This window comes from Microtus ochrogaster, linkage group LG4 (assembly GCF_000317375.1).
Source record: "Microtus ochrogaster isolate Prairie Vole_2 linkage group LG4, MicOch1.0, whole genome shotgun sequence".
Taxonomy (NCBI): domain Eukaryota; kingdom Metazoa; phylum Chordata; class Mammalia; order Rodentia; family Cricetidae; genus Microtus; species Microtus ochrogaster.
Window position 1 is genome coordinate 35,044,447 of NC_022030.1, and position 21,974 is coordinate 35,066,420.

Below are 21,974 nucleotides of genomic sequence, written 5' to 3' on the forward strand. Positions count from 1 at the left end.
AGAGCTAGTTCCAGGACAGGCTCCAAAGCCACAGAGAAACCCTGTCTCGAAAAAACCAAAAAAAAAAAAAAGAAAAGAAACACAGTTCCGGGAGCCTATGGTCCACTTCTGCCCTGTCGTGGTATCTGCTGGAGCACCACCCCCAGATGTCCACAGAAAGGCAGTGCAAAGAACCAGAACTCAAGGAATTTTCTCATCTTTTTTTCCATGTGAATGGAATACTTTGTAGTCTGCATTCCTAAAAATATCTCTGGTAGCTGGATACAATTTCCATCATTTTGTACCATTCACTACAAATCTGGTTGCTTCGGTATGTTCCCATTTAAAAATAATAATTTAAAAAACCCTGTGACGTGTCATTTCCTAGAGTTGGAAAATTCAGCTTAAAAGTTGGCAAAGGCTTTGGGGATGGTGGTGATGTAACAGATGTCTGCTCTGGAAAGGGCTGCTGACAGTGGGGGGATGTATAGGATGGAATGGGTATGCAAAAGCTCTGCACTAAAACTGGATGGATAGACAGAGAGACAGACAGGGTGCCAGAGAACACTTAACCAGAGTCTGCTTTGAGCCTTGATCTGGTTACCAAGATTCTTGCTCTTCCTGAACAAAGGCACAGTCTACTGTCCACAGTAAGGGAACTAGCTAGAATTCTGCTGGGCAGTGAACATCTGCTTTCCTTGGAACCCTGGGTCTTGTGGGAGACTCCAGAGTCGAAATTCTTTATTGACTAACCAAAGAGACAGAATATTATACTTTCATTTTCATGAAATCTGTCTTACAGGTCTAAAATTTACTCAATGTTAAGAACTTAAAAAACAAAAACATTTATGTTTGTGTATATGTGTATGGGCACATCTGTGCCACATCATGTATGTGGAGGTCATAGGATTACTTATGGAAGTTGGTTCTCTCATTCTTCCATTTGAGTCCCAAGGATGGAAACTCAGGACATTAGGTTTGGCAGCAAATGCCTTTACTGGCTAAGCCATCTTACCGGCCCGTAAGTCAGCTTTCACAGCTGGTGATAAATGGACTCCTACCCAGTCCTCCAATCTTGGGCTACACCCCTGCAGTATAGCAAGAGATGGGTCCCTCATTCTCTAAGCACAACTGACTAAAAAAAGATAATAAGTAAGCAAGTTAATCAATACGCAGAAGCTGAAAAACAATGTTGGTTTTATATTACAGGGCAAGGTTCAAAGACCCGAAGAAAAACAGCTAGCTAGGCAGATGGGCAGGTGTGAGCGAACATCCACACCCTTCCCAGGAGTCTCACTGGATAAACATACACCACTGCTCCAGACACAGTTGTACTGCCAGTTGGTAGCTGACGTGGCCACAGTACCACAGAAACCAGATCTGGAGTCATCCTCTGCACAAATGTGACCCTTGCAAACACTGGTTCTGCCATCCTCAGCAAGATCAGCCAAGAGATCTTGATGCTAGTGACTGTTAAGGCTTTAAAGGCCATAAAAAGAGCTGGGAAGATGGCTCAGTTGTAAAGTGTGTGCTGTACAAGGCTTAAGGACTTGAGCATGGATCCCCAGAGTATTGTGAGATATGTGTACACTGTGTGAAGATGTGTTGCTGTGATTGCTGTAATAAAGAACCGAATGGCCAATAGCTAGGTGGGAAGAGGTTAAGCAGGACTTCCAAGGACAGAGAAGTTAGGCAGGACTTCTGGGGATAGAAGAAAAAAGGCGGAGTTGCCAGTCAAATGTGGAGGAAGCAGGATGAGCAGTATAGACAAAGTTAACGCCATGTGGCAGAGTGCAGATTAACATAAATAGGCTAGTTTAAGTTATAAGAGCTGGTTGAGACAAGCCTAAGCTAAGGCCAAGCTTTCATAATTAATAAGAAGTCTCTGAGTTGTTATTTGCAGGCTGGTGGTCCAAGACAGTCTGACAAGGAAGCTTGCTACACCAGAACTCACACAAACCAAGTGTGCCTGCAATCCCAGCGCTGGGTAGGCTGAGACAGGCAGCTCCTGGGCGTCTGCTGGCCCAGCAGTCTCAATTTGTAAGCACTGAATTTAGTCTCTTAGCCACTTTAAAAAAAAAATTGCTGTGATAAAATACCATGTCCAAGGCAACTTATAAAAGACTTTGGGGCCTATGGTTTCAGAGGGTTAGAGTCCATGATGGCAAAACAAAGGCACTGGGACAGGAATAGCCAAGAGCTTATCATATCTTGACCCATTGTTTGGAAGTAGAAAGAACTAGACACACTGGGACTGGCAGGAGTCTGTTGAAACCTCAAACCCATCCCAAGAGGAATATCTCTTCCAAAAAGTCGGTACATACTTCGGAATCCTTTGCAAACAGTCCACCAACTGGGAACTAATATTCAAATATACGATCCACATTTAGTAAGAGACTTTCTAAAAAGTGACTGAAGATGACACCTGCGTCAACATATATCCATACATGTGTGTGCACACCCACAGTATACACACACTGAGGCAGGCATTTGCTGAAATGAGGACAGCAGATGGAAAATTTAGAACTATTACTCACAGATTCAGTCCCAACTCTGTTGTAAGCTTCTCAATGGAGCAAAACCTGAAAGCTGATGCGCCAACTAGTTTATAGCACTTATAGCCAAAAATAAAATAAGCCCCGTGAAGCTCTGTGATCAGTCTTCTGAGCGAGGCATGTCTAGCACTAGCTATAGAATAAAGCCTTTGACCGGGCAGTAGTGGTGCACGCCTCTAATCCCAGCCAACACTCAGGTGGCAGAGGCAGGTTGATCTCTGTAAGTTTGAGGCCAGCCTGGTCTATAAGAGCTAGTTTCAGGCTCCAAGGCTACAGAGAAACCCTGTCTCAAGAAAAAAAAAAAAAAAAGAATAAAGACCCTTCACACAAACAGCACGGAATGAACCAGCCACCGGGTCCAAAGACATGCCTCTGGACACAACCGATAGTTATCCACCTTACAGCTTTACTTTCACTCCCCAGTTGTTTAAGTATCTGAACATTAACTAAATTTATAATTTCCTTCACTGGAGGCTTCAAACAATTGCTAGATGTTCTAACTATATGTAAAACAAAATTCTGAAACTGAAAAAAATCTTTTTGCGGTGGCCTCATAAGCACTACGTAAGTACCGTAGGTCCAGGTGTAACCGCCAAGGATAACAAGAAGCTACCTGCATTCTTGGCTCCTGGCTCCTTCTAAGGCAGGAAGAATATATTGAAAACACATGTTCTAACCTCTCTACCTCTCTCTTCTGGTGTCAGCTGAAAGAGATCCCCACAGAACTCCAATCACATGAGTGGACCACAGAAATCCAGGCCAGCCTCATTATTTCAATGTTAGCTGATTAGTACCCTTAATTACATATGCAAAGTGTTCATGTATCACATTTCCAGAATGAACACTAAAAATTAATGGCCACAGAGGCCACAATCCTGCCAGTCTTAGGGTTTTGTTTTGTTTTTTTGTTTTGTTTTGTTTTTTTTCGAGACAGGGTTTCTCTGTGGCTTTGGAGCCTGTCCTGGAACTAGCTCTTGTAGACCAGGCTGGTCTCGAACTCACAGAGATCCGCCTGCCTCTGCCTCCCAAGTGCTGGGATTAAAGGCGTGCGCCACCACCGCCCAGCTCAGTCTTAGGGTTTTTACTGCTGAGATGAAACGCCATGACCAAAAAGCAAGTTGCGGAGGTTTATTTGGCTTGCACTTACACAGCATGGCTCATCACTGAAGGAAGTCAGGACAGTAACTCAAAGAAGGCAGGAATCTGGAGGCAGGAACTGATGCAGAGGCCATGGAAGGGTGCTGCTTATTGCTTCCCCAGCTTGCTCAACTTGCTTTCTTACAGAACTCTGGACCACCAACCCAGGGATGGACACACCCACAATGGGTTGGGCATTTACCCACCCAATCAATAATTAAGAAAATGCCTTACAGCCAGATCTTACTGGGGCATTTTCTCAACTGAGGTTCCCTCCTTTCAGATAATTGGACTTTGTGTAGCAAGCTGACATATGACTAGCCAGCACACTCACACTCACAAAGTTCTCAGACCAGTTCAATATTTTCACTGCAGTTTTAGTCTGTGAGCATTTCCTTGGGTTTTCATATATGAATATCTTTGGATTATATCCTAGACTTTTAAAACACTCTGCTGTCGGAATCTTATTTTAGTCCTATGGAACATACTGGTTTTTCTGATGAGCAGACACCGGCCTGACTGGATTCAGGCTGCCAGACCCATCCAGTCTTCTGTGGAATATTGTCAGTGAAATTCCATTTCAGAACCCTTATATTCCCCAGTTAAAACCCTACTTACCCTGTGTGCCACTCACCCTGATGCAGAGGCCAGAAGAAAGCATAGGGTCCCTTGGAACTGGTTGTGAACTAGCATGTGGGTTTGGGGAATTAAAAACAGGTACTCCGGAAAAACAGCCAGTGCTCTTATCTGATGAATCATCTCTCCAGACCCTGGTTCTCAGTTTCTGACTCACATATGCTCAGAGTTGAGCCTCTAAGTCCAAAAACTTTAAGGGGCAACTTTCTCTCTGGGACCTCTCTGGTATACTTTGCTCTCTTTTCAGTCCTTTAGCCAGAAATTTGGGGTTTTAGCAGTGCTGTTTGCCCACAAATTGTACTTTGCCCGGAATGGAGCTCTAAGAGGGAAGAGAGGAAAGAAACAACTGCTAGAGAAATGACTGAGAAGCAGAGAGAAAATAGTGGACTTCCCCACTCTCTGCTGGAGCCCACCTCCAGGTTCTGAACATTCTGATGGCAGATCAGGGAATGGTGAAGAAAAACAGGCAGCTCTCTATTCTGGTGGCCTTCATCTCCACTGCCCATAACCTTTTGCTTGTCAGAGTCTTCCACAGCTGCATCACACGCACATCTAGTTAGTAGATGTTCTAACTAATGAATGGAGGGCCGGGATGGAGTGTGCACTCCCAGAAACTAAGCTCCATTATCACGTTTTAAACCATAAGCCAAAATAAACCTGTACTCCTTTAAAAACAAGCCCAAACATGTTTATGGTGGGTCTCACTGGGTAAGAGTAAAGGACCAATTTTTACTTGTCTTTCCAATGTAAAATTCTTTCCCAACTGTTTACAGTAATGGATGTATATTACCTTTGAAATCACAGCTTCCAGAGAAGGCAAAAATACTGTCTCTTGTCTAAGAGTTACAGTTGTTCTTGTTGATTTCCTAAAACAGTTTAATTAGTAAATACTTTTAGTTGAGCATAGTGGTGCCTGTCTTTAATGCCAGCACTTGGAAGGCAGAAGCAGGCAGATCCTTGAGTTCAAGGCCAACCTGGCTACAGAGTGAGTTCCAGGACAGTCAGGCCTACTTGTTTCAAAAAACCAAAATCAAAAAAAAAAAAATACATAAAAACTTTTAACACTGGAATTAATTTTGATATTGTGGTCCACTCTCCATATTAACTACTACTGAAGAAAATTTGACTTTAGTAAAATAAACAAAATATTTAGTAAAGCTTTGTAAGTTTATTTCCAACATTACTTCCTCCTTCTCAAACAAATGGCTGAGGAAAATGCACTTAGAACCTGCACACCACACACTGCTGGTTTACTTGGCATCAAACACGGAGTATAAAACTACCCCAATAAAAGTTGATAAACAAGTAGTCTGGCTCAGGTCTCTAGGTCTCTCACATGGGCCCCTGAGGCCCCATGCAAAGTGTTCTTATGGTCATACGTCTCTGTAAAATTTACCAAAACACTATTCTGATTGTAATCACTTATGATTGTTGGATCTTTCCCGTGTAACTCTGCCTGTGCCATTCTCCCCTATGAGAAGGCAGACTGGAGGAACAGTTGGCACTTCTGGGAGCCAGATAAAGACCCATTAATGTGAATGGACATTTAAGTTTCCCGTAGTTAATTTATGTATATTCAAATGAGATGAACTCCTGAACACCCTAGGTGGCCCTAGGCAAACAACACAAATGGGTCCACCAACATCTGGCATGGAAGGTACATGGATAATAGAAAAGAAAAAAAACTGAAATACAAGGAGCCGGAAGCTCATTTGTGAGAAAATTTTCAGTAGATTTGTTAAACTCTAGGCAGAGTTCAGTTCTCAGAAGAAAAAGTACAAATCCTTACCTATCAGAAAAATAGGTCAGTAATATAGAACTATAATTGAAAATATGCCTTAAGCCGGGATGGTGGCGCACGCCTTTAATCCCAGCACTCGGGAGGCAGAGGCAGACGGATCTCTGTGAGTTCGAGACCAGCCTGGTCTACAGAGCTAGATCCCAGGACAGGCTCCAAAGCCACAGAGAAACCCTGTCTCGAAAAACAAAAAACAAAAAAAAAAAAAAAAAAAAAAAACAAAAAAAAAAAAAAAAAAACCGAAAATATGCCTTAGATGAATATTTTCTTCCTTATTAAATGTAATTGTGAAAAAGAGAACAAAATCTTTCCACCCTGCACCCACCCCAGGAACACAAAGCTGTTTGTATACAATTATAAAATATATCTATATGCGAAATCATAAATCATGTATTCTATCACTAAAAAATTATCAGCTATTCTAGAAGAATAGATGAATTCTATTTTCTCACTGTCATGAAAAGGAAATTAAAAATACATAGCTAAGAAAAAAGGGATTATATGTCTGGTAATAAATGCTGCCTCCTTTCCAAACAGTCTCATACATCCCAGGCTGTCTTGACGACCCTGAACTTCTTGTTTTCCTGTCTCTACGACCCATACTGAGATCACAGGGATCCACCGCTATGTCAGGCTTATGCGGCACTGAGAATCACACTCAGGACTTTGTGTATGCTAGGAACGCGCTCACTCTTTATCAACTCAGCTACAATCCTAGCTCCTTACTTTTTTGCATACTAAACAAATGTTTATTTAATGAATTAACTTTTATTTGTAACCTTATTCATTTAAAGAGATTTACATTTAATTTTAAATTGTGTGTGTGTGTGTGTGTGTGTGTGTGTGTGTGTGCGCCCGTGAGCTTGCATTTCCAGTGTCGGTGTCCACAGAGATCCTTCTGGAGATGGAATTTTTGGCTGATGTGAGCTGCCTATCCTTTTCTAATTATACATGCCTCAGGTTTCACAAAACCTAGCATCAGACTTTGCTCCCCCACAAGACTTTACTATTACTGTATTATATTACTGATTTATTATTTTGTATTTCAAACATTTAAACATTATTTAAAACTTTTTCTGATACTACAGAAACTCCAAGTGTTTAAGGACATAGGACCTTCTACAGGGAAAATCCCTGCGGTGCAGTGGAATGGCAGAGGGTAAGTGCATTAAAGTGAGGATGGCAGAGGGCTGGCAGGTGGAGGAGCAGCTGGGATGGAGGGACAGTCGAAGCAAAAAGAGTTATCAATCCTCATACGCATGACAGTAGCTACTGTGTCCCAAGTGACTCCCACTACCAGAAGGCCCAGATCAAATCCTTTGCTTTACACTGTGCCATTTATAGTTCACAAGCACCTGTAATAGGTAGCAGTGTTTCCACACTATAACTCAAGGAATTCCAGAGAATGACTTGGAGTTCCTCACCTCTGCAGACGGCTCCAACTCCATCCTGATTCTACAGTGCACACAAAAGGAGTTGAATGGAGAAAGGAAAGCAACGAAGTAAGCCCACAAGAACACGTGCTCACTGAAGTCACATTTAAAAAAATCACTAGAGCAGTGGCTGCTCTGGCTGCTCATGCTCAATGGGGTGGGGGACTTACAGGAAGCATAATGCACTCGCCCTTACTCCCAGCACTCCTGAGGAAGAGGCAAGCAGGTTTCTGTGAGTTTGAGACCAGCCTGATCTACACAGCGAGTTCCAGGACAGACCCTGTCTCACTCAGGTGGGGAAGGCAGAGGACAGCCAGCTCAAGACAACAGAGTAGAGCAGAGGAAGCTGCCTGGGGCTGAGCTGGGAGGGCTCCAGCAGGCCGACTAGGGACATTAGGGAGGAGAGAGGAGCCAAAGCAGGTCTCCTCATCATATCCTGTTGTCACAGTGCCTTTGTGTTTTATTTACATTTACTTGTGGACGCGTGTGCACGTCTGACACCGTTCACATAAAGAGGTCGGAGCACACCTTTTGGGAATCATTTCTCTCCTTCTACCACGTGTGTCCCTGGTTCCAGTGCAGGTCACCAGGCTTGGCAGCAAGCACCTTTACCCATTCAGACATCTAACCGTCCTCAGGTTTGTATCTTTAGGGAGCAATAAGCTAAAATACCTTAGTATTTAGGCCTAGTGGGAAATAATCCTATAAGACTAAAACAAAATCACTGAAATCATTCTGCCCTTCTGATTCTGTCCCTGTCCTCATGCATATTTTTACACTTGAACTTTTGTGTGCCCATGATTTCACCTTTAAGGTTAAAGGCATATTTGAAACATATTTCCTGGGATCAAAAATGGTTCAAATTATGCTTTGAGGAGGAACAGGAATGAGCTTGCCAAAGAATGTTGACTGGCCAAGAGTACTTACTTAACCACCTGACCGATACAATGTTTGCTTATCTGATTATGTTTTAAAAGTGGGATTTCAAAAATCAAAATATCACATACTGGTAGTTGCCTTCCAAAAACAGTCGACCACAATCCTCTCCAACATAAACAAGAAAATGATAGCACTGGGGTTTATCATGCTAAGTTTTAGGAGGTCCTCAACTTTTTGGCTTTCCTCCATAAAGTCAAACCATCACATCAACAGAGCCATTAGCGCCAACTGACTCCACACATACTGACCTGGGCAGACTAAAGTCGCCCAACTTTTCAATGTGTTCTGGCTGCACACCTAGCCCCACATGGCATTGCACGAAGCTCATGAAGGGAAAGGGGGAATCAGACGGTCAAACGGGGGGAAGAAAAATATGAATGTACCTGAGAGGGCAGACGGAACTGAGAGAAATCTGTTAACGTGTGAATACAGGTGTTCGTGAGGCTGGAAGCAGGAATGTTTGGAAAGGGGAAACTGGCCCGTAGACATAAACAGCCTCCCATGGGACCGCCCAGGGATTAATCTCTGCTTAGGCAATCCAATTCACATCCTTCCCTCCACGCAGGATAACTGTGGCACCACTGTCTAATTCTCTCCCAACTCATCTGACAAATACCCAGGGTTAGCCTGTGCTACTTTCACTTGCTAGTAACAATTACTGAAGTTCATGAAGTCCTTACTCAATGCAAGGTCATTTACACGGCTTCCAAACGTTGATTCTTAGTCCTCACAACAACGCCTGAGGTAAGTACATTTTAAACCCACTCTATGGATAGGGAACCTAAGGCAGGGATAAATGAAGGACATACCTCCTAGTGACCTGCTCTTTGGTAAAGGAATTTGTAGGTGTCATCGTCTATAAACTCGCTAATAAATGTAGCAAAGCAGGCCATTAGAGACTGGTTTTGCACATATCCCAGAATGTCACCCTAAACCCACCCAGTTTGCTTCTTCCTGGGCTCGAAAATGGGAGTTGTGCACAGGAAGTCACGATGTACACCTCTACTCTCAGCACTCAGAGGCTGAGGTAAGAGGGTGGGGAGCTGGAGGCCAGCCTGGGCTATGGAGAATGTCTCAATAAGAACCGTGGGGATGTGCAACTTGGGCATGTCCCCTTTGAAGACTTTAGAACCGACAAATGAGCAGCCACGAAGTGCTTCACAAATGACTTTCTGTCTCCAGACATTCACAAACATTTCCCTTAGCCTACAAGTCAAGGTTACTTCACACCTCCCTATCTCAAACTACCTCTTTCATCTTTCTAACACTGAGAGAATCCGTAGGACCGACTATGATACTGTCTCCACCGGACCAACGCAAAATCAGTGTTAACCACTAATTACCAAACATTTTCACAGTGACCCAGTCAAAACCACCTCATGGAAACAAAACAAAGCTAGCGAGAAAAGCCACCCTTTAAAGATTTTGCCCGGACTTTGAAGCCATTCCATTTTCTGAACACTATGTATCGACATTATTTCCTGCATGAATGCCTCGTTTTAGTTTCAATTTTTCACCACCCTTACTGGGGGCATGAAAGAGCCTGAGAAATCGCTACCACGTGTGTAAATGGCAAAGGTGTTTATAATCTAGGGTGAGTACAACGCAATGGGCCGATACTACTTCTAGATCCTAGCAGAGTAAGAACATTAACACTTGAGTCTCGGTTTTGAAGGAAAGGCAGAAAAGAAAAAACAAGGAGTGGCCAGTGCCCTTCTGGGCTTTCATTTATGGCTCTTGGTGGTGCTTCCCAAGGCTCTTGCTTTGTTGAGCACTGGCCTGGGGGATGGAGCGGTCTTCAGAAGGGCATTCTAGTGGCCCTTAACCCTCCACGGGACACCCAGTGTCCACGAGAGACGCAGGGACTCTCAATCATCCCCCTTCCTCAACAGCTGGTCTCCACGTGTGATGTCCCTGCCCTCAGTACTCTGCTGACAGCCAGGCTCCGTGAGGAACTCCGCAGCTCTCAGTCCTCCCCAGACTGCCCATTTACACAAGCAACACTCCTGTCCTCAGCGGACATCTAGTCTCAACCCGAGACTCTCCTCCCTTCGCCCCTCCACGAACAGGCCGTTCACAGACGTGTGTTGTCAACCGCGAACTCGGCGAGGAGCTGGCGCGCCTCACCAAGGCCTCAGTGCCGGGCGTGGACTTTCTCTGGTGGACGGCCAGCCTCAGGCCTGGTCCGACTCAGATTCCGCTGAGGTCTGGCAGACGAAGGAAGCCCCAGCTCGCCCCACCGGCCCTGCGCGGCTCGCCCGCCACCCCCGCCCACGGCCGCTGCGTCCTCACCGTGCCACACACACCGGCCTGCGACGCCGCCAGCCAGGCCTCCTCCACGTCCTGCGCCCGCGCCGCCCGATCCCGACAGCTAGCTGCTTCCCCGCCCCCGCCGCGCGTCCGCCGCAGCCCCGCCCCCCCGCGGACGCACCACCGATTGGCCTGCGGGCGGGTCCTCCCGACGGGCGCCTGCGAGCGCGGCTCCCAGCTCTGATTGGTGGCCACACGGGGAAGGGCGGGGCGGGAGGGGACACCAGTGTCCAAGGCATAGCTGTGCAGCTCCTCCGCGGGTGGATCCGTGTCCCGCACGCTGGGCCGACCTTCGGTGCTGGGAGGGGTTTGGGGACTCGAGAACTCTGTACTGGGTGGGACTTAGGAAAGCCGCGAGTTCTTAGTCTTTGGCTTGCCGGGAGGATTCGGTCTTGGACCCGGCTTCGGAACTACGGGAAGACTCTGGCCTGAGCTGGACTCTGGAACGCGGGTGGGCCCTGCGTGAGCCTTGGGAGGGACTGTAGGACAGGGGCGGGTCTCAGCCTACAGGCTGGCTTTGGCAAACAGGGAGGGTCTGGGTGGGGCCTGGGATTGCTCCTGCACCCCTCCCCCCAGCTCGCCGGACTACCCCGACTTTTATACCCTTGGTCACGCCCCTGACTGCCAGCCTCCTTGTCTCCCATTCGCCGTCCCGCCGCCCCCGGGAATAATGGAACTGTAGTCTACGTGCATCAGGGTTGTTTTTGAGGTGCTGTGCCGGAGGCAAGCTACGCCAAAGCGCCCTGAAAGCTTTCGTTGTTCTCTTCTAGTTTTGAGGCTCTTTTTGGGAATCAAAACGGTGACACTAGATTCTGGGCCTCCATTCCTGTGACTTGCAGTATCCCCACTTTCTTGTCCCGTTGGTTAATTGAATGGCCCTGCACGGAGTCCTCTCAACCATAGCCAGGCTAAATAAACCCAGGAACAGTTTGCACATAGTCCCAAGTGATTCATACAAATCCCTGGCCTTTGGAAGAGTCCCTAAGACAAGATGGGAGTGCCTCGGCCCACTGAAGGTGGGGCCTCTACTTCCCCAAGGCAACCTAGGAGCACAGGCAGACCGAGCTCAGCAACATGGGGAGGCCTCCCAACTTCTTCCACCACCCTTGCCTTTCCCTCGAACCAGACAATGCCACTGAGTGTACTATCAATCATAAGAAAAGTGGCAGGGCAGGAATGACGTTAGACTGAGCAACCTAATGACCTAGAGAGCAAGAATCCCACTATCCTGGGGTCAGTGTGCTGCTCAGAAAGCAAGAGGAAGAGGGACCCAGATAGCACTGCCACAGTCAATAATGGTCTGGCTGCCCAAATGGGCATGAGCCCAAGACGAGGGGGTTTTTAGGGTTGTGTGGGTTTTTGTTGTTTTCTTGTTTTCTAAACAATTTTGTGTCTCCTTCCACCTTGTGTGTCTCAGGACCAAACTCAGGTTTGATCAGGTGAGTGGGAGTACTCAGCTCTGAACCTCTCACCAGTCTCAAGTCTGGTTAAGTTGCTTTCCTGGGATGGAGGGATGGCTTAGCAGTTAGGAGCCACTGGCTGCTCTTCCAGAATACCTAAATTCGGTTCCTGGCACCCACATGGCTGCTCACGGTTCCAGGAAATCTGACATACTCTTCTAGCCTCCTTGGGCACCAGACATGCACATGGTACAGACACGTGTATGCATGCAAAATAGTCATACACATAATGTAAAAATCTTAAAATCTGAGCATGGTGGCTTACACCTCTAATCTCAGCACTATGGAGGCAGAGGCAGGTGGGTTTCAATGAGGTGGAGATCAGCCTGATCTACTTAGGGAGTTGTAGGCTAGCCGGGCTAAAGGGAGACTGTCTCAAATACTACCAAACAATAAATAGTTATTTAAAAAATTAAAAAGCTGTTTTTTGAACTTATCTCATATGGAGAAACAAAAATATATTTGGAACACTTTTACTTCCCACAATGCTGAACAGTTGTTGCTTCGTTTTCTAATTAATAAACTTACTTTTGAGGTTTTAGTGTCCATTTTTAGCAAATAATCTGTTGATAATTTGATAACCTGTACAAAGTTCTGCCCCAGCTGTACCATTTCTTCTCAAATATCTGGATTATCACTGGTGAAAACACATGCAGTACTCATGCTATTAATACAAGCAACTCCTGTTTGGATACACAGTTGTCACTGGGGCCCTGAATCTTCCCAGTGAATCTCATGCCTTACTCAAATAAAACGAAGACTGATCATTTTATTAAACAATAGTGCTTTATTGAAAAAGGGTTAGTTTAAATGGCTACAAAGTTGAAGTGTAAAACGTGTACATTTCTACAGGTACAAGTTAACTTCTTAGTGAGAAAGCAAATATTTATTAGCAAAAGTATGTTTAGATTTGGATGGAAAAACTGAAGGGGAATTTAGAATTGTGGCTGTAAGATCTTCCAGCACACACTCACACTGTCATCCTTCCATGTCGGCTGGCTCTCAGTGGCACCCTTAACTCACAAACACAGGGCTCACACTGAATGCTTGAAAATGCTTTTGTTTAAAAAACAAAGAAAAAAAAACCTTTCTTTAATCAAATTAATGTTAAAATAACCCAAACAGGATTCCACAGGTGTACTCCATAGTCATCAACAGTTTTCTTGGTAGAAACTTCACACAATTAACCCCCAGCCATTCACAGTGATGGAACAGTGAAGGAGCAAACGTATTATTTTCTGTAATTTATAACACTTTTTAAGTCTCATTTTATTAGTACTATTGATTTTTGGCCTGAATTACACATGAATCCCTGGCTCATCATCAATCAAGCACTTTCTTCTGCAGCAAAATGACAGCAGAGAACTAGCACCTGCTTTGCTTCCTCCGCACCACCATCTCCCTCACTTGCCATTTCTGTGGCCATTAACTGACATTAGGGGACAGCGCCAGAGAATATAAGCCAGGTGTGGCTCTGCTCACCTGCTTGCAACACAGATCTGAAATGCCTTTCATTCATGCCACACAGACATTTAACTATACAAACTGAGGAAAATGACAATGGCGGAAAACAGATGAGACAGTCTGCACATAAAAAACTGCTATTTTCCTCCCAGGAGAAAACCACTGAAAAAGGGAAGAATTAGAGGAAAATGGCAGGGCAGGCATTTGGGCTTCAAGCGGCATTTTGTGCAGAGCACCACCCAATCACAAGCCTGGGTTCCGGTCTATGCCAGCCAAGGACCATGATTCCTACTGCCACGGCTATCTTTGCACCAAGTTACACAAAGTACATTAAAGTGCAGTATAAAATATAAACATTTTGGTTTCTTTAAAAAAGTATTGCCTTTTAGTTGAGTAGAAAGTTTACTGACTCTTACTGTGTAACGAGTCTTGTTACACTATGAAACTGGAGCTCACAGCTGCTTTGGTTTTCTCCACAGCACAGCATAATCAGCATCCACAGTATAAAAATCCTTGTAGTGAGTTCTCTACAGAGGTTTGAAAATGATCTGGCACTAGAATCCAGAGCTCTTTAAGTTCAACCCTGAAATCCTGCTTTTTAAAAGCTATTTAAGTATAAACATGTATCTCATTAGATAAATCTCCTCTGTTCTGCCTGGTTAACAGATAAATGTGCAGATGAATTAACCGTACTAACTACAGCAGCAAAAGTGGTTTTAGGTGTTCTGCACAAATATAAAGTTAACAGTGTGTGCTTCGTTCTACTAAGCAAATATGCTGCCACCAAGTCTGCACAACCACCTCTGTTACAGGTACGTCATGTCCACCACACAGGAACATTCTGAGCAAAGAAAAAAGTCTAGACATAAATCAAGAGTACTTGTCAATGATTAGTCAGGCCAGCTAAATCAAATAAATTCACTATTAAGTTATATATGTTGACTGACTTTTAGAAAAAAATTCTAACATTAGTGGTTAAGGAAGAAGAAAATCAGGATTTACCTCACAAAATATAAAATGTAACATAACAATGAAATATAAATGTTAAAAGTACTTCATACCAGAGGGCAAAAAAAGAGAAAAGAACCAAATATCAAAACCATCAAAAGTTTAAAAAACAACAAAACAAAGTCCCAACTGAAATCCTCAGACACAGCGAGTTAATCCGGATGGGCACACTTTCAAGGGTGTTAAGAAACTTGATGCTGCAGCACTTATCAGGAATACTTTTCTTTTAATCCAAAAGTGTTTTTCTGGAGAGCAAAAACAAAACCATTTAAATGGAAGTGATGCATTTATTGCTTTGATCATTAACAATACTCCCTCTTATGTGAAAGGGCATGAGCTGAGGAAAATGTTCTGTATCTATGACCAGTTAACCAAATCAAGATGCCATTTATGAAGCTCTCTGAAACCACCAGGTTCCATGAAATTAAAGTGTAGAGAATTACACCAGACCACAAATGTAAATGATATGCCCATTTCTAATGGTCACATATTGTTTGCCTTAAAGGCCTGGAGGTCTGTAATCTCCATGCATCAAGGTGACCCTTATTTAGCTGGCATTAATTCTTCTTCCTAATACCTATGCCATTCATCTGCAAAAGCTTTAAATAAATTAAGAAAGTTCTATTTGAAGATGTTCACAATATTAATGAGTTTCCAATACTATGTCTAATGAAAGTTTAAAATTTTTCTTTAACATAAATTATATATGTAACATTAGAAAATAGGAATGTTTTTATTAGACAGTAGGTGGCAGCAGAGAATGGTTTTTGCTTTTCAATGAAAGGCTAGTGATACAGAATGGTAGGTTCAAAAATGCAAAACATTGGTAAAGCTTAAGACAGAGGAGCCCATGATACTCAAGGTTGAGCTGACAATGAAGTCACCTTACCTCCCCAAGGTACTAATATGCAAACACCACCTCACACGTGGTGCCCGAGTGTTCCGCTGTCACTGTCACCACCCTGCATCTGCATCTGCATCTGTGCTTGCATCCTTGCAATCATCTCCTGCATGCGGCGAAGCTATGAACGGGACGTGTCAGATACAGTGTTAGTGTTGTCATAATATTTAGTTTTTACTGTTTTTCTCAAGAACAGTATGTTCAAATAAAAAGAACTTCCAAACCAACCTAAAAAGTCAATAATTCATCAAAAATCCATGTAAATGACAAAATATGCATTAAATTAAGATAAAAATTACCAATATAAAGAAGCAACAGTTAAAGAATATGACAATGAGACAAGAAAGAAGGCTGCTATTACCTTCTGGGGAACAGAAAGGGATAGGGAATGGGCATGAGTCGTCTTTTCTGCTTGGCTAGAAGGTCTTCATGAAAACAATGCTTACCCACTGCTACCCTTATCCTTTTTTTTCCCAGTTATTTCTGAGACACATTATCATGTAGCCCAGGCTAGACCAAAATACCCTATGTAGCTAAGGATGACTTTGAACTCTTGATCTTCCTGTTTCTACTCCTCAAGTGATAAATTACAGGCAAGATCCATCATGCCTATTTATGCCTTTTTAGACTGAACCCAGGGGTTCCTGCATGTTAGATAAGCACTCTGTGGTAGACCATGGAGCTACATCCCCAGACTCCTACCAATTATCAATTATTAAGACTGAATTCTTGCCGGGCGGTGGTGGCGCACGCCTTTAATCCCAGCACTCGGGAGGCAGAGGCAGGCGGATCTCTGTGAGTTCGAGACCAGCCTGATCTACAAGAGCTAGTTCCAGGACAGGCTCCAAAATCACAGAGAAACCCTGTCTCAAAAAAACCAAAAAAAAAAAAAAAAAAAGACTGAATTCTTATAGCAACTTGTCCTATCCACAACGTTATATCTATTTTAATCTTTACAATCTTATTAGAAGCATTTCCTAACTTCTCCACCATTTAAGTCCTATGTATTTCTACCCTTTTTTAGTGATGAATGCAAATTGCAGCCTCAATGTGTTTCTCAATTGGTTATTATCCATTTGAGGATAATAGGAAAAAGATTTTTGAACATTTTCTGAAAATCAGTCACATTGCCTTTTATTGTTAGCAAAACTGTTACTAGACACTGAATGAATGAATGCTCTTATCTTTCCTGGGTAAAGTAATCCTAACGTTTGAAGGAATAAGTAAGAATGTGAGGTACAGAAAGCGCATTTAAATTGGATTCATGAGAAGAGCCTTGCCATTCTGGTTACAGAAACATTGTAGAGAATAGTTGATACCCAAATAAATATATTTTAAAATATATATATTACATATATGCACATAAATTTAAAAGATTGTGTATAATGATTCAAAAAAGGAAGAAAGAAAATTGTAATAAATTAATTATAAATATTTTTGGATAGGGCTGGAGAGATGGCTCAGCAGTTAAGAACAATGGCTGTTCTTCCTGAGGACCTGAGTTCAATTCCCAGTACCCACCCGAAAGTTCACAACCACCTATAACTCCAGTTCCAGGGGATCTGACAGCTTCATACCAATGTACATAAAATAAATTTAATGGATTATTATTTTTTTTTTGGTTTTTTGAAATTTGATGAATTATTTAATAGGAAAATATTTTTGAGTAGAAAACAGCTACAGACACTAGACTATGGCTGTTCTACTTACCTCAGCCTCCTTTTCAAGCAAGATCTGGTCTTTATTCATATCCTCATTCTCCACTTTCCTAAGGGAAAAACAACAAAAAAAATTACAATTGGAATATTGCAATGTACTTCTGAATTGAAAAAAAAAAACTTTAAGATTCTGAAGACCACGACTTTATAATTACATGCTTACAGCTTTTTAAATTAAAGTCATGAAAAAAAATAACAAAACATGAAACTGGAAATTCAGAAGATGACCTGACTTTTGTTCGACAGTCACAAATAGTTAGCTGGTCTACCCAAAAGGGTCTTGGTTTTACTTTCCCCTCTATGACTCTATGGTGAATAAAACTGTCCTTGAAGGAGCCAGAAGGAGCTGAGTGGGCAGAGCATGACTAACCAGGGCTGAGAAAGGCACCTCTAAGCACACTGACACCAACTCCAGGGTATATATACTAGTAGGGATTCTTGTACTTCCTCCTTCTAAACCTTTTCTTAATGTCTGGTTTTCAAATTAAAATCGCAATACTCCAAAAAGCTTTTTTATTCTTAATTATGTGTATATGTGTGTCTATATATGCACACATACACACGAGTGCTGGTGCTCCCCAAACGCCAGAGGCACTGATCTCTTAAAGTTGCAGGTAGTAAGCTTCCTAGGCACCAAATTCCGGTCCTTTGAAAGGCCAGAGTGCATTTTTAACTGCTGAGCCACCTCTCCAACCCCTGTCAAAAGACTTTGAGTAACTAATGTATAGCACTTATTTATCCAGCTCCATTTTAAGTGAAGACATGATTTTATCTGATGCAGACTAGGTCACAAAATACATACATTAGGATAGTAAAAAAGAAAAGGTGAATGAATGTGGCCCCATGGAATCTATAGGGAACAGAGCTGCTACTCTAGGGACACCCATGGAGCAATTACCCTAGAAAGCTTTCAAAGGCAAGCAAGTCTGCTTACTTATAAACACAGTAATGCTAAGGAAGTACCAATATAACAAGCCTCTGGATTTTCCATCTAAAGTTGTTTGCGTAAATAAATCATTTTATTATTATTCCACATATTTGTGTTTTACCTGCCATGCCCACACACAAGCATGCCTGGTGCCCAAACATGCCAGAAGACATTGAATCCCTAGGAACTGGAGTTATAGACAGGTGTGAGCTGCCATGTGGGTGCTAGGAGTTGAACTCATATCTCCTGCAAGAGGAGTCCTTCAAGAGCAAGTGTTCTTAATCACTGAGCTACCTCTCTATCCTCCAAAACTGCACATTATGAATGTCTCTGCCCCATGCCCATTTGATTGAATTAGGAATATTCTTTTAATAATTCTTCAATAGGAAGTACATGTTGTTTGTGATCAAGAGGTCTGAGGTAGACACACTAAAGACTAGTGAAAGTGACTCAGGGAACATGATATGGGGAAGACTGCACAACCTGCCGCCTCTCTTCAGTCTCTCAGAACGGAAGTTTTCATAGTGAAGGTCCTGGGTCACTTCCTGTAGGTCTTGCATGTGGGTACTAAAAAAGAGAAGGGATACAACAGGGATTTATGTGTATGGCTGTCTCATGGGGAACAACAACAATCAAGAACACATAAAAAACTGCCAGTACTAAGAGCCCAAATAATGATTTAGTAAACTGTACACAGATTGCTGAATCTCAGGATAAAACTATGGAAATGCCTAGGTAAAGGAGCTCCTTTGCAACCACAGTAAGCTATAACACAAAGGTTTGGGTGGAACACTTTCTCCTGAGCACTGCCACAGGCACTACAAAACACAGTACAATGCTAATACCAAGAGACTTTAGGAGACTTTTAGGTAAAAGATACCGGAAATAAAACACATTATTTTTCTAAAAGATCTTATGAAAAACAAACTATTCAAATAGGTGTTTGCATAGCTTTTTTTTCAAATACTACACATTAAAAAATATACAGAGAACATTACAACATATCCCTGTTTGCTGAGGATCTAGGGAGATGATAAAAATGTGGATATAAAAGTAGCTGCACAATTGGTGTAACAGAGAACCACACCTCTCATGTAACACTAACATTCCCTGAATGATAGGGACTAGTACAGCCATGGGCTCAGCACTGCAGACCAAGTGTGTCTTAAGTACTTCAAAGCTATTATACTATATTTATAATAACTTAGGTGGAAACATGTTACTGGTTCTCATTCAGTAAACAGTGTTAGTAAGAGGCAATTTTAGCTAATCAAAGTATTAGTTTATTCAAACCACTTCTCTTTTAACTTCTTTAATTAAAGGTATATTTTATGGAGAACTACAAGAGGAAAGGTTGAAGGCTCTATAAAGAAGTGATAGAAGGAAATTGTTTGGTACATATAGTATAGTATATGGGTGCTAAATACACTATTCCCCAAAATATGTATAATCACATGCTAATAAAAATAAAACAGGTTATCTGTTCTGTCTCATCATGTGATAGCCTGATTCATTTTAACACAGCAAGGAGACCCTTATCAGATATTCTAGCTTCCAGAAAGTGACAAATAAGGCTCCAAATTTATGAATTACAACAATAGGAAATAAACCAAGATAATCTTATGTTAACTTGACATCTGTAACATTTATAGAATTTTCTAAGTGAATTTTAAGAGTGGTACCGATTTACAGCCTATAGCATTAATAGACACTGGGGGCTCTCGCTTTCTTTGTTGGATAGTAGCCACGACATTATGGGTCCTGATCTGCACTGGTAACAAGCCTGCTATTGGTGAGACAATGCTAACATGTAGGTAGTTCAGTACGCCAGCCTAATCTTGACATTATCACCTCAGAATGTCTTTGAATTTTTCTTTAAAAAAAATTAATGTATTTTTATTTATGTGTGTACATGTATGTTCAGGAGCTTACACTGGCCAGAAGAGGGTGTCAGTTCACTTGGAGCTTTTGTTGAGAGCCTGACATGGGTGCAACAGCAGCAGGCTCTTTTGACTGCTGAACCATCTCTCCAGCCTGGTTTTTAACCACCCCCTTCTAAAATTTAGAATTCAATAGACTATATCTGTAGCATGAATAATAATAAAAATCCAGACACAGATATAGGGCTAAAGATCAAAGAAGCAGAGCAGGAAGCCACTAGAGAGACGTTTTACCTCTACCAATGCTCAGAATGAAGGGGCAATCTTCAGACTTGCCTAGACTGCACTGTGCGTCTCCACCAAACCTCAAACTCCACACTCCAGTGAGTTTCTGACTCTTCCCCATTATATTCCTTTTCCCACCCAGCCATATCACTCTTGTCTCCACCTCCTTAGTACTGGGATTAAAGGTGTGTGCCACCACTCCCTGGCCTCTAGTGGCTTAGCTTTGCACTCTTTTCTTTAAGCAAGCTTTATTAACTAAAATACAAAATAAAATATCACTATGTATATTCTCTTTTTTTCATCCTGTTGTTCAAAGTCATTACTCTTAATTAGAAAACTATTCAGAATCAAGGGTGATGGGAGTACATACTTAAAAAAGGAAAGGGGTGTGTTGTCTTTAATCCCCTTTTCTGTGGGCCCGTATTTCTATATGGTATGGCAGCCAGGCTCTCAAGCCATAGTTCGCACCTGAGGTAGCCTTCCAGACAGGCTGTACCTACCCTAACAAGGGGTCAGGATGTTGCTCTGCTCCTTCTATGTAATTTGGAAGATGCCTGAATACAGATGCTAATTTAAGCCTACGTGACTGAGCTAGTATACTGACCAGAAAGACGTAACAGAAGAGACGTAAGTAAATATGGACATGACTAAAAATTCACCTGGTTAACTAGGAAACAGAATGCTAATGGATTTCACCCTCAGTTTATGTTTTGATATATAAGGCTGTTTGGAGAATAAACAAGAGGAATTTCTCAGGATGTGAACTCAGGATTTCATGAGGGATCATGAACAATTTTCCTCCTGATAGAGCCATGTGAGTTGTGTCTTTATTCCTGTGCCTCCACGCTGGTCAAGAGAGATAGTTTATGTTGGCTGGTCCACTGGACCACGACACTTTTCTAAGTTTACACTTATTTATGGGGAAGCACTTGTGCCGTGGCCTGCCTGAAGGTCAGAGGACAACATGCAGGGGTCAGTTATCACCTTCTGCCATATGGATCCAGCAGATAAAATTCAAGTAGTCAAGTATGGTAGTATGCATGTTTATTGGCTGAGATAATTTACTGATTTATTTATTGTCTTTATCGTGTGCGCAGGAGAGAGAGAGAGAGAGAGAGCGCGCACGCAAAGGTCAAACATCTATATTTGGGTGTCTTCTTCATTCTCAATACTTTAAAAAGAAGGTAAAATAGGAGAGGGTTTAAACAGGGAGGGAAAAGGGAGAGAAATACAGAAGAAATGAGGGTAGAATGAAAAAGGAAGTGTGTGTACACACATACACAAGTGCTTGCAAAGGCCAGAAGAGGGAGTTCAAGGGCTTGAGAGATGGCTCAGTGGTTAAGAGCACTGATTGCTCTTCCAGAGGTCCTGAGTTCAATTCCCAGCAACCACATGGTGGCTCACAGCCATCTATAATGAGATCTGGTGTCCTCTTCTGGCCGGCAGGCAGGATATTATATAAATAAATAAATCTTTAAAAAAAAGAGGAGGGGGTGGTAGTGGCGCACGCCTTTAATCCCAGCACTCGGGAGGCAGAGGCAGG

At 42.7% G+C, this 21,974-nt stretch overlaps 2 protein-coding genes across 3 annotated transcripts in view; both read right to left on the bottom strand.

The window, feature by feature from the left end:
* Farp2 (FERM, ARH/RhoGEF and pleckstrin domain protein 2) overlaps positions 1 to 10,858 on the bottom strand; it is a 112,456-nt gene extending 101,598 nt beyond the window's left edge. The window contains exon 1 of the mRNA XM_005361371.2: positions 10,770 to 10,858. The gene's annotated coding sequence lies outside the window, so the exon portion shown is untranslated. The remainder of the gene's footprint in view (positions 1 to 10,769) is intronic.
* Positions 10,859 to 13,013: 2,155 nt separating this feature from the next.
* The window catches only part of Sept2 (septin 2), a 36,375-nt gene continuing 27,414 nt past the window's right edge, over positions 13,014 to 21,974 (bottom strand). For both annotated transcript variants that reach the window (XM_013351614.1, XM_005361373.2), the window contains exons 10-13: positions 18,750 to 18,833; positions 17,331 to 17,388; positions 15,609 to 15,741; positions 13,014 to 14,964 (exon numbers count right to left, since the gene is read on the bottom strand). In XM_013351614.1, the coding sequence (XP_013207068.1) occupies positions 15,640 to 15,741; positions 17,331 to 17,388; positions 18,750 to 18,833 (244 nt within the window). In that variant the 3' untranslated portion in view covers positions 13,014 to 14,964; positions 15,609 to 15,639. The remainder of the gene's footprint in view (positions 14,965 to 15,608; positions 15,742 to 17,330; positions 17,389 to 18,749; positions 18,834 to 21,974) is intronic.